This window comes from Salmo salar, chromosome ssa04 (assembly GCF_905237065.1).
Source record: "Salmo salar chromosome ssa04, Ssal_v3.1, whole genome shotgun sequence".
Lineage (NCBI taxonomy): Eukaryota > Metazoa > Chordata > Actinopteri > Salmoniformes > Salmonidae > Salmo > Salmo salar.
This window is the reverse complement of record NC_059445.1, coordinates 84,548,371-84,560,827: the sequence shown is the minus strand read 5'-3', so window position 1 is coordinate 84,560,827 and position 12,457 is coordinate 84,548,371. Positions and strand designations below refer to the sequence as shown.

At 42.2% G+C, this 12,457-nt stretch overlaps 1 protein-coding gene across 2 annotated transcripts in view; it reads left to right on the top strand.

Moving 5' to 3' along the window:
- The window catches only part of smg6 (SMG6 nonsense mediated mRNA decay factor), a 57,907-nt gene that overhangs the window by 15,712 nt on the left and 29,738 nt on the right, over window positions 1-12,457 (top strand). For both annotated transcript variants that reach the window (XM_045717430.1, XM_045717431.1), the window contains exons 5-8: window positions 2,305-2,411; window positions 2,592-2,670; window positions 2,926-3,036; window positions 3,202-3,417. In XM_045717430.1, coding sequence (XP_045573386.1) covers window positions 2,305-2,411; window positions 2,592-2,670; window positions 2,926-3,036; window positions 3,202-3,417 — 513 coding nt within the window. The remainder of the gene's footprint in view (window positions 1-2,304; window positions 2,412-2,591; window positions 2,671-2,925; window positions 3,037-3,201; window positions 3,418-12,457) is intronic.

Below are 12,457 nucleotides of genomic sequence, written 5' to 3'. Positions count from 1 at the left end.
GTCTCTCTCTCTCGGTCTCTCTCTCTCTGTCTCTCTCTCGGTCTCTCTCTCTCGGTCTCTCTCTCTCGGTCTCTCTCTCTCGGTCTCTCTCTCTGTCTCTCTCTGTCTCTGTCTCTGTCTCTCTCTGTATCTCTCTCTCTCTCTCTGTCTCTCTCTCTCTCTGTCTATCTCTCTCTGTCTCTCTCTCTCTGTCTCTCTGTCTCTCTCTCTCTCTGTCTCTCTCTCTTTCTGTTTCTCTCTCTCTCTCTCTGTCTCTCTGTCTCTCTGTCTCTCTCTCTCTCTGTCTCTCTCTGTCTCTGTCTCTCTCTGTCTCTCTCTCTGTCTCTCTCTGTCTCTCTCTCTCTTCCTCTCTCTGTCTCTCTCTCTTCCTCTCTCTGTCTCTCTCGCTGTATCTCTCGCTGTCTCTCTCTCTGTGTCTCTCTCTCTTCCTCTCTCTCTGTCTCTCTCTCTCTCTCTGTCTCTCTCTCTCTCTCTGTCTCTCTGTCTCTCTGTCTGTCTGTCTGTCTGTCTCTCTCTGTCTCTCTCTCTGTCTCTCTCTCTGTCTCTGTCTCTCTCTCTCTATCGAATGTCTGATGATCTGGGTCAATAGCCAAAGTCTATTTTTATAGAGGACACTCCGGTGTGTTATAGAAGCCCACATGTTATTTTCTCCTCTTCAGTTGATATGAGACTTGGCGTAGTAAGACACTGCTACATTTCTCGGGAGCGATCTCAGAAAAGTTTAAAGTTGTTTTTGAATAACCAACCCCCCTAAAAAACATGAGGCCTAAAGTATAAATGAGAGATGTAGAAAAAATAACAACAAGATATAAAAATAAAAAATCGAATGAAAATTCTGAACAAACCTTTACAGCATGAGGTGAACGGCACCTCCGTACCTTCAGGCTCTGATCAGTCCCTACACCCAAACAAGGGCACTCCGTTCATCCACCTCTGGCCTGCTGGCCCCCCTACCTCTGAGGAAGCACAGTTCCCGCTCAGCCCAGTCAAAACTGTTCGCTGCTCTGGCACCCCAATGGTGGAACAAGCTCCCTCACGACGCCAGGACAGCGGAGTCAATCACCACCTTCCGGAGACACCTGAAACCCCACCTCTTTAAGGAATACCTGGGATAGGATAAAGTAATCCTTCTAACCCTCCCCCCTACCCCCCCCCAAAAAAAATTATATAGATGTACTATTGTAAAGTGGTTGTTCCACTGGATATCATAAGGTGAATGCACCAATTTGTAAGTCGCTCTGGATAAGAGCGTCTGCTAAATGACGTAAATGTATTTACAAGACAGAAATGATGCATGAGAGGTCGGATAAAAAATAAAAAAATCCCTTTGCCGTTGCGAACCAAAAGGCTAATCCTACTAAAACTACTTCAATAAAGTGTTTAATGTCCTAAAGGTGCAGCTTTTAAATGGGAATATTTATGAAAGTCGGAGTCTATGCTATTCTTAATCACAGACTTATTTTGAATTACAAATATTTTAGGCCACAAGAAGTGAAATTGAGAAAACAATACTTGTTCTCAACTAGCCTACCTGGTTAAATAAAGGTGGGAAAAAAAATCAAGATGGAATAATCTAATGAGGAGTCACAACAACAAAAAAACAGAGGAAAGCTTATGAAGGAAATGATGCGTAGTTGGATCTATTTCCTGATGAAAGAGGAAGTGGAAGATCATTCTTAGTGATTCAGGTCTGACCGCAGCAGCTCTGAAGCCCATGATGATGTACAACAAGAGCACAGCGAGGCTCGTTGACACACAGATAGGCCTTGGCTACCACTGCACCACCAGAATGGAACAGGCTATTTGAAAAGATTTGTCTCCCTAAATATATTATTTTTGTCAATGTCACGATTCCTCTCGTCCCTTCCGTAGCAGATACATTTATTTTGACCCACGCTACAGACTGCCATATCATTCCGCCAATACAGGATTAGTAAATGCCCAGTGTCCCAAAACAAATGCCCCAATTTTGTTAACATTTTTCAGAGGGTGCTGCATCATCACTACTTCCCACATTCCCTTTTGTCCGTGGTGTTACAGACCTTTTTTTTGTGTGTGGGGACGACGACGACGACGACAAGTATCTTCAGCTTTCGCACAAGTAAAACAATCTGTCCTACTTGGCCAATGGCCACGTGGTTAAAACAAAGTGAATGTCAAGCCCCCTGCCCTACAATAATTATTAGAATTTTGTTGAATTCCGTTTTAATGTCTGGATTCCGTTGATTCCGTCCTCGTTCTCCGCGGTGATGATTTTCTAGGGTCCTATGTGTATTTACCGGTGTGTAATGTGTGTTGTCCCAGGTGAAGTATGCTCTGATCAGTTCCCAGCGGTGTTTGATCTGTCAGGGGGACATCGCCCGTTACCGAGAGCAAGCCAGCGACTCGGCGAACTACGGCAAGGCCCGCAGGTACTGTACCTTGGCTACCAGGGAAATATCTTATCCGTGTTCCTGTCCGTTGACAAATCGTAATGGGAGAAACTGTTAAAATGTTGTAAAGATGTTTATGAAATAATACTCCTTTAGGTCTCTCTTGCGAAGGAGACTCAGACACACAGTAAATGTGCTCCTCTTCCTCCTCCCGTCTAGCTGGTATCTAAAGGCCCAGCAGATTGCTCCTAAGAACGGACGACCTTACAACCAGCTGGCCCTGCTGGCTGTTTACACGGTGAGAGGAGGGAGGGAGGGAGGGAGGGAGGAAAGGAGGGAGGGAGGGATAAAGGGAGAGGGAGAGAACTGTACTTTTCTGTGTGGCCAGTATAGCCAAGATTTTGAGAGAGAAATATCACATTTTTCTCAATCTCTCCCTCTCTCTTACTCTCTCTTTCTCTCTCCCCCTCTCTCTCCTTCCCCCTTCTCTCTCTCCCGCTCCATTCCTCTCCTTTCTCTCTCTCTCTCTCTCTCTCTCTCTCTCTCTCTCTAGAAGAGGAAGTTGGATGCAGTGTATTACTACATGCGTAGCCTAGCTGCCTCCAACCCCATCCTCACTGCCAAGGAGAGTCTCATGAGTCTGTTTGAAGAGGCCAAACGCAAGGTCACACACACACACACCTCCAATCATAACCCAGCTAATGTATTCGTTGACCAAACACAACCTAACACCAATCCTTTATAACAGGACTATCTTGTGATGTTGTGAAGCAGGGATTCTAACCTGCCCCTTTTACCCCTGACCCCTTGACCTTTCTCCCCCCCCCAGGCGGACCAGATGGAGCGGAGGAGGAAGCAGGAGTTGGAGGGGGGGTCCAGGGGCCCGGGGGTTCGAGGAGGAGGACGGGGGGAGGAGGGGGCCAGGGTGGAGATCTGGGTCAGCCCTATCGGCCAGGCAGGGGTTCCATCATCACATCGCGGGGGCAGCGAGTCCAGCAGAGACTCTGAACAGGAAGGAGAGCTGGGCAACCTCAGCCCTAGTGATGTGAGTAGAACAATTTACACTGTGTCTGTCTGTCTCTCTCTCTCTCTCTCTGTGTCTGTCTGTCTCTCTCTCTGTGTCTGTCTGTCTCTCTCTCTCTCTGTGTCTGTCTCCCTCTCTCTCTGTGTCTGTCTATCTCTCTCTCTCTCTCTCTCTGTGTCTGTCTCTCTCTCTGTGGCTGTCTCTCTCTCTCTCTGTGGCTGTGTCTGTCTCCTCTCTCTCTCTCTCTGTGTCTGTCTGTCTCTCTCTCTCTCTGTCTGTCTGTCTGTCTGTCTGTCTGTCTGTCTGTCTCTCTCTCTCTCTCTCTCTCTCTGTGTTTGTCTCTCTCTCTGTGTTTCTCTCTCTCTCTCTGTGTGTGTGTGTCTCTCTCTGTGTGTGTGTCTCTCTCTCTCTCTGTCTGTCTCTCTCTCTCTGTGTGTCTGCGTCTGTGGGTGTGCACGTGTTCACTCATGCACCAGAAGAAGTGTATTTCTGGCCTCTCTCTCTCAATTAAATTCAAAGGGCTTTATTGGCATGGGAAACATGTTTACATTGCCAAATGCAAGTGAAATAGATAATAAACAAAAGTGAAATTGACAGTAAACAATACACAAACAAAGTAAACAAAGGTTTCAAAGGAATAAATACATTTTCAAATGTCATATTATGTATATATACAGTGTTGTAACGATGTGCAAATGGTTAAAGTACAAAAGGGAAAATAAATAAGCATAAATATGGGTTGTATTTACAATGGTGTTTGTTCTTCACTGGTTGACCTTTTCTTGTGGCAACAGGTCACAAATCTTACTGCTGTGATGGAACACTGTGGTATTTCACCCAGTAGATATGGGAGTTTATCAAAACATATGTTAACATTGCCGAAGTGAAGTAGATAATACACAATACAAATTAACAGTAAACATCACACTCACAGAAGTTCCAAAAGAATAAAGACATTTCTAATTCTTTGTGGATCTGTGTAATCTGAGGGAAATATGTGTCTCTAATATGGTCATACATTTGGCAGGAGGTTAGGAAGTGCAGCTCAAGTAGCATTCTAGTTTGCTCAGTTTTTTTTGTAAATTCTTTCCAATGTGTCAAGTAATTATCATTTTGTTTTCTCATGATTTGATTGGGTCTAATTGTGTTGCTGTCCTGGGGCTCTGTGGGGTCTGTTTGTGTTTGTGAACAGAGCCCCAGCACCAGCTTGCTTAGGGGACTCTTCTCCAGGTTAATCTCTCTGTAGGTGAGGGCTTTGTTATGGAAGGTTTGGGAATCACTTCCTTTTAGGTGGTTGTAGAATTTAACGGCTCTTTTCTGGATTTTGATAATTAGCGGGTATCGTCTCAACTCTGCTCTGCATTATTTGGTGTTTTACGTTGTACATGGAGCCTTACAGAATTGTGCATCCAGAGTCTCAATTTGTTGTTTGTCCCATTTAGTGAATTATTGGTTGGTGAGTGGACCCCAGACCTCACAACCATAAAGGGTGATGGGTTCTATAACTGATTGAAGTATTTTTAGCCAGATCCTAATTGGTATGTTGAATTTTATGTTCCTTTTGATGGCATAGAATGCCCTTCTTGCCTTGTCTCTCAGATCGTTCACAGCTTTGTGGAAGTTACCTGTGGTGCTGATGTTTAGGCCGAGGTATGTTCGTTTATTGTGTGCTCTTGGGCAACGGTGTCTAGATGGAATTTGTATTTGGGGTCCTGGCAACTGGACCTTTTTTTGGAACACTATTATTTTTGTCTTAACTGAGATTTACTGTCAGGGCCCAGGTCTGACAGAATCTGTGCAGAAGATCTAGGTGCTGCTGTAGGCCCTCCTTGGTTGGGGACAGAAGCACCAGATCATCAGTAGACATTTGACTTCAGATTCTTGTAGGGTGAGACTGGGTGCTGCAGACTGTTCTAGTGCCCTCGCAAATTCGTTGATATATACACTACCGGTCAAGTTTTAGCCCCTTTATTTCATAGTTGTTGATGTCTTCACTATTATTCTACAATGTAGAAAATAGTAAAAATAAAGAAAAACCCTTGAAAGAGTAGGTGTTCTATAACTTTTGACCGGTAGTGTATGTTGAAGAAGGTGGGGCTCAAAATGCATCCCTGTCTCACCCCACGGCCCTGTGGAAAGAAATGTGTGTTTTTTGCCCATTTTAACCACACACTGGTTGTTTGCGTACGTGGATTTTATAATGACGTATGTTTTTTTTTCTTCCCCCCCCAACACCGCTTTCAGTCAGACCTTCATGTCAAATTGAGTCAAAAGCTTTTTTTGAAAACAGTGCATGAGAAGACTTTGCCTTTGTTTTGGTTTGTTTGTTTGTCAATTAGGGTGTGCAGGGTGAATACGTGGTCTGTCGTACAGTAATTTGGTAAGAAGCCAATTTGACATTTGCTCAGTACATTGTTTTCACTGAGGAAATGTACGAGTCTGCTGTTAATGATAATGCAGAGGATTTTCCCAAGGTTGCTGTTGACTCATATCCCACTGTAGTTATTGGGGTCAAATTTGTTTACACTTTTGTGGATTGGGGTGATCAGTCCTTGGTTCCAAATATTAGGGAATATGCCAGAGCTGAGGATGATGTTAAAGAGTTTTAGTATAGCCAATTGGAATTTGTGGTCTGTATATTTCATCATTTCATTTAGGATTCCATCTTCACCACAGGCCTTTTGGATTTGTATTTTGTCCTGTAGTTCATTCAAGGTAATTGGGAGAATCCAGTGGGTTCTGGTAGACTTTAATAGTTGATTCTAAGATTTGTATTTGATCATGTATATGTTTTGCTGTGTGTTCTTTGTTATAGAGTGGTTTATCCATACATCTCTGTTTTGGATAGATAACTCTTCATGTTTGTTTAGAGTTTTCCAATTTTCCCAGAAGAGGTTCGATTCTATTGATTCTTCAGTTACATTGAGCTGATTTCTGACGTGCTGTTCCTTCTTTTTCCGTAGTGTATTTCTGTATTGTTTTAGTGATTCACCATAGTGAAGGCGTAGACTCAGGTTTTCTGGGTCTCTATGTTTTTGGTTGGACAGGTTTCTCAGTTTCTTTCGTAAGTTTTTGCATTCTTCATCAAACCATTTGTCATTGTTGTTAATTTTCTTTAGTTTATTATTTGAGATTTTTAGATTTGCTAGGGAAGCTGAGAGGTCAAATATACTGTTTAGTCTTTCCACTGCCAAGTTTACACCTTCACTATTACAGTGGAACGTTTTGTCCAGGAAGTTGTCTAAAAGGGATTGAATTTGTTGTTGCCTAATTTCTTTCGTAAGTTTTTGCATTCTTCATTAAACCATTTGTGACTGACCAGCTCAATTCGGTCTTATGTAGCAGAATTTGAAATTGTGTTTATTTACATTGTGTAAAAGTAGAGACTCCGAGCAAGAAAATAGTATATCATACACTACAGTTGAGGAACAATGGGAAAGTAATTCTGCTGTGAAAGTTGATAAACTTGTAACCTCACTTTGGATAAAATGGCCTTTGAATGTCTTGGTAAACCTACTGGAGAGCTCTTTGTCTCCACCCATTCAGCATCGTTCACACCCTCTAAAGCTTTAGCCCCACCCATCTTTTTAAGGGTTGATCTGAGCGTTCTGTCCTAACAGTAGTCAAGCACCCAAGCTAACTGGCTAACGTTGGTAAGCTTGCTAGCTACTTCCAGACACAAATGAGAGAACAGCTCACTGACCATTTTACTTGCCCTAGCAGAGCTGGTTAGGCTGTTTTTATGTTATCCAGAGCGTTGGTGACTGCAACTGTGCTGCTAGCAACAATTTACGCTTTTTTGCCAACGTTTACAGACACCGGCCATATTCAACGGCTGCTGAACGTTCGTAACACACTCAGATGAGAGTGCTCTGAAATCAGAGTAAATAGCCAGAGTGACTTTACCCGCTGCGTCTATCAACAGTTGTCGCATTGACATAATTTTTTAAAATTTGTATTATTTATATATATATATATAAACAATATATATATATTGTTTTTATTATTATATATTCTTTTTTTTACCCCTTTTTCTCCCCAATTTCATGGTATCCAATTGGTAGTTACAGTCTTGTCTCATCGCTGCAACTCCCGTACGGACTCGGGAGAGGCGAAGGTCGAGCCGCACTGCTTCTTGACACAATGCCCGCTTAACTCGGAAGCCAGCCGTACACGGGGTGCGCATGCGCCCGGCCCACCACAGGAGTCGCTAGAGCGCGATGGGACAATGACAACCCAGCCGGCCAAACCCTCCCCTAACCCGGACGACGCTGGGCCAATTGTGCGCTGCTCCATGGGTCTCTCGGTCGCGGCCGGCTGCTACAGAGCCATGAGTTAAACCAGGATCTCTAGTGGCTCCACTCGGGAGGCCCCACATCATGTAACATTCTATTGAAATCATTACTTGCATAGTGGAGTCTTTTGTTTAGAAATGTAGCTAGCTAGCTAGCCAAACCATGAACCATTGTCCCAACTCATGACATTACTACCCTGCATGAATCTGCAGGTAGCTAAGCAACCAGGTTCAATGTTAGCTAGCTAACATTAGGCTATAACTAGCAAAGCTAATGGCTCTGAGATATGACTAATATTGCTACACAGATCATACACGTAACGTTAACTAGCGAGCCAGCCGGCTAATGTTATCTAGCTAGCTAACTTGAAAGAAAATGACTTTCTGACAAAATTAGAAACGTGTTGTATATGAAAATGTAGTTAGTCTAGACTATCTTACCCGTATACTTGGATGGATGCTTCTCCCTCTCTGTCACGGATGCCATGGTTGCCTTTAGTTTGAAGATGTAATCCGGAGACAATGTTTTCTCCATCTCCTTAGCTATCACATCCAGCCCACTCATTATCTCGGCCAGTCATGGCTAGCGGGAAGGTTGCTGACTTTTTCTATGGCTAAACCAACTAGGCTCGTAATTTACAGATGTCATACAAGTCTGTTATTAAGGCACATGTTCCAGAAGGAATTTCTGCCAAAAAAAAAACGCATTTAAAAATGAAAATAATAATAATACAAAATAAAGGCAAAAAAAAAAAAAGTCTTTCAATTGGCTCTCCTGTGAAGTGGTGACGCACGACATACGCCTATTTACCTTAAACTAGTTACATTTGTCGTTGTTGTTCATTTTCTTAGATTGTCTGCATTTTGTCCATGAAGTTGTCTAAAAGGGATTGAAGTTGTTGTTGCCATATAGTTTCCTTTCCTTCCATCTATAGCATTTCTTAATATTACTTTAGCTGAGATCTGATAGGGAACGCTCTGAGAGACTCTGGGTTTGAGGTCAGTGATAAAGTAGTCTACAGTACTACTGCCAAGAGATGAGCTATAGGTGTACCTACCATAGGAGTCCCCTTGAAGCCTACCATTGACTATGCACATACCCAGCGTGTGACAGAGCTGCAGGAGTTGTGACATGTTTTTTTGTTGGTTATGTTGTCGTAGTTATGCTTAGGGGGTTATATGGGGGAGGGAATGCTGTCAACTCCAGGTAGGTGTTTGTCCCCCTTGTTTGCTGAGGGTGTCAGGTTCTTGTCCAGTTCTGGCATTTAGGTCGCCACAGACTAGTACATGTCCCTGGGCCTGGAAATGATTGATTTCCCCCTCCAGGATGGAGAAGCTGTTCATTAAAGTATGGGGGATTCTATTGGGGGGGAAATGGAAATGTTTCTCTGTTGAATTGAATTTATTTTGGGTAACAGACCTAAACAACAAAATGTACAATGTGGACCCAGAGGATTTCACTTGAAAATATGAATTAAAACGCTTGTTTTCAAAGTGGTCCTCGATGGTTAAAACAATAACACATAATGATTTAAAAGACAAAATTACAAACAACTATAAATACATTCATTTATATTTATAAATACATCCATTTATATTGATAAATACATCCATTTATATTGATAAAATACAGTCATTTATATTGATAAATACAGTCATTTATATTGATAAATACATTAATTTATATTGACATCCTAAAAAGTGTCACTATTCACTGCATGTCACGAGTGTCGTAGGGTAGAGACCAAGACGCAGCGGGAAAATGTACACTCATCCTCTTTTTTATTTGGTGAAGAAGGAAAACACATAAACGTATACAAAAACACAAACGAACTGGACAGGCTCGTCAGGCACAACAGCTAAACAAGAACAATCTCCCACAAAAACCCATGAAAAACAAACTCCTAATTATAGGACCTTCAATCAGAGGCAACAATAACCAGCTGCCTCCAATTGAAGGTCCCAACCCCAATTAACTAAACATAGAAATACAAAAGACTAGATAGAACATAGAAATATACTAACATAGAACAATGACTAACAAACCCCGGACTAATAAATCAAATACCCCTCTACCTAAACACATACACAAAACACACCCTGAACCACATAAATCAAACACCCCCTGCCACGTCCTGACCAAACTACAATAAACAAATAACCCTTATACTGGTCAGGACGTGACACTGCACTTCTCCCTAACCTTAAAAATCAACAATATTCATTTCACATTAAAACAATCTATTAATTGCACATCATACCAATCCTTCAGATCAATACACCTGACCAGCAGTAGGGGGGCGCAAGGGGCAGTGGAGTGGTTTCTCTAACTTGGACAACCTCATTTTCCTGCTTTTTAAAGCTATTTTTACTTTTTCTTTGCTTGATCTCCAAGGAAAGGCTATTCCATAGACAAATGCCTGTATAGAAAAACATGCTCTGGTATTGTGACTGTGTTGGTTATAGACCATATCAATGTGGTTTTTTTCATGTAACCTGGGCCAATATCATTTAAGATGTCAAACATATATGATTAAGTTTAAGTTGGTCCACTCTGGAGTCCAAAGGCAACAAGCCAACCTCCCAGAACTCCTGTACCCCTTTGTGGTACCTAGAGGGAACATTCAGCACATACAGTTGAAGTCGGAAGTTTACATACACTTACGTTGGAGTCATTAAAACTCGTTTTTCAACCACTCAACAAATTTCTTGTTAACAAACTATAGTTTTGGCAAGTCGGTTTGGACATCTACTTTTGTGCACGACACAAGTAATTATTCCAACAATTGTTTACAGACAGATTATTTATCTTATAATTCACTGTATCACAATTCCAGTGGGTAAGAAGTTTACATACACTAAGTTGACTGTGCCTTTAAACAGCTTGGAAAATTCCAGAAAATGATGTCATGGCTTTAGAAGCTTCTGATAGGCTAATTGACATCATTTGAGTCAATTGGAGGTGTACCTGTGGATATATTTCAAGGCCTACCTTCAAACTCAGTGCCTCTTTGCTTGACATCATGGGAAAATCAAAATAAATCAGCCAAGACCTCAGAAAAGAAATTGTAGACCTCCACAAGTCTGGTTCATCCTTGGGAGCAATTTCCAAACGCCTGAAGGCAACACGTTCATCTGTACAAACAATAGTACGCAAGTACAAACACCATGGGACCACGCAGCCGTCTTAGCACTCAGGAAGGAGACGCGTTCTGTCTCCTAGAGATGAACTTACTTTGGTGCGAAAAGTGCAAATCAATCCCAGAACAACAGCAAAGGACCTTGTGAAGATGCTGGAGGAAACAGGTATAAAAGTATCTATATCCACAGTAAAACAAGTCCTATATCGACATAACCTTAAAAGCCGCTCAGCAAGGAAGAAGCCACTGCTCCAAAACCACCATAAGAAAAGCCAGACTACGGTTTGCAACTGCACATTGGGACAAAGATCATACTTTCTGGAGAAATGTCCTCTGGTCTGATGAAACAAAAATAGAACTGTTTGGCCATAATGACCATTGTTATGTTTGGAGGAAAAAGGGGGATGCTTGCAAGCCGAAGAACACCATCCCAACCGTGAAGCACGGGTGTGGCAGCATCATGTTGTGGGGGTGCTTTGCTGCAGGAGGGACTGGTGCACTTCACACAATAGATGGCATCATCAGGTAGGATAATTATGTGTATATATTGAAGCAACATCTCAAGACATCAGTCAGGAAGTTAAAGCTTGGTCGCAAATGGGTCTTCCAAATGGACAGTGACCCCAAGCGTACTTCCAAAGTTGTGGCAAAATGGCTTAAGGACAACAAAGTCAAGGTATTGGAGTGGCCATCACAAAGCCCTGACCTCAATCCCATAGACAATGTGTGGGCAGAACTGAAAAAGCGTGTGTGAGCAAGGAGGCCTACAAACCTGACTCAGTTACACCAGCTCTGTCAGGAGTAATGGGCCAAAATTCACCCAACTTATTGTGGGAAGCTTGTGGAAGGCTACCCGAAACGTTTGAGCCAAGTTAAACAATTTAAAGGCAATGCTACCAAATACTAATTGAGTGTATGTAAACTTCTGACCCACTGGGAATGTGATGAAAGAAATAAAAGCTGAAATAAATCATTCTCTCTACTATTATTCTGACATTTCACATTCTTAAAATAAAGTGGTGATCCTAACTGACCAAAGACGGAATTTTTACTAGGAGTATTGAATGTCAGGAATTGTGAAATACTGAGTTTAAATGTATTTGGCTAAGGTGTATGTAAAGTTCAGACTTCAACTGTACATAAGGTCTGGGCATGGTTGGTTGGGGGGGTATTGACTTGTGGGGGTGTGGATTAGAGGTTGACCGATTAATCGGCACGGCCGATTAATTAGGTCTGATTGCAAGTTTTCATAACAATCGGTAATCAGCATTTTTGGACGCCGATTATGGCTTATTACATTGCACTCCACGAGGAGACTGCATGGCAGGCTGACTACCTGTTACACGAGTGCAGCAAGGAGCCAAGGTAAGTTGCTAGCTAGCATTAAACTTATCTTATAAAAAACAATCAATCTTCACATAATCACTAGTTTAACTACACATGGTTGATGATATTACTAGGTTAACTAGCTTGTCCTGCGTTGCATATAATCAATGTGGTGCCTGTTAATTTATCATCGAATCACAGGCTACTTCGCCAAACGGTGATGATTTAACAAAAGCTCATTTGCGAACAAAGCACAGTCGTTGCATGACTGTACCTAACCATAAACATCAATGCCTTTCTT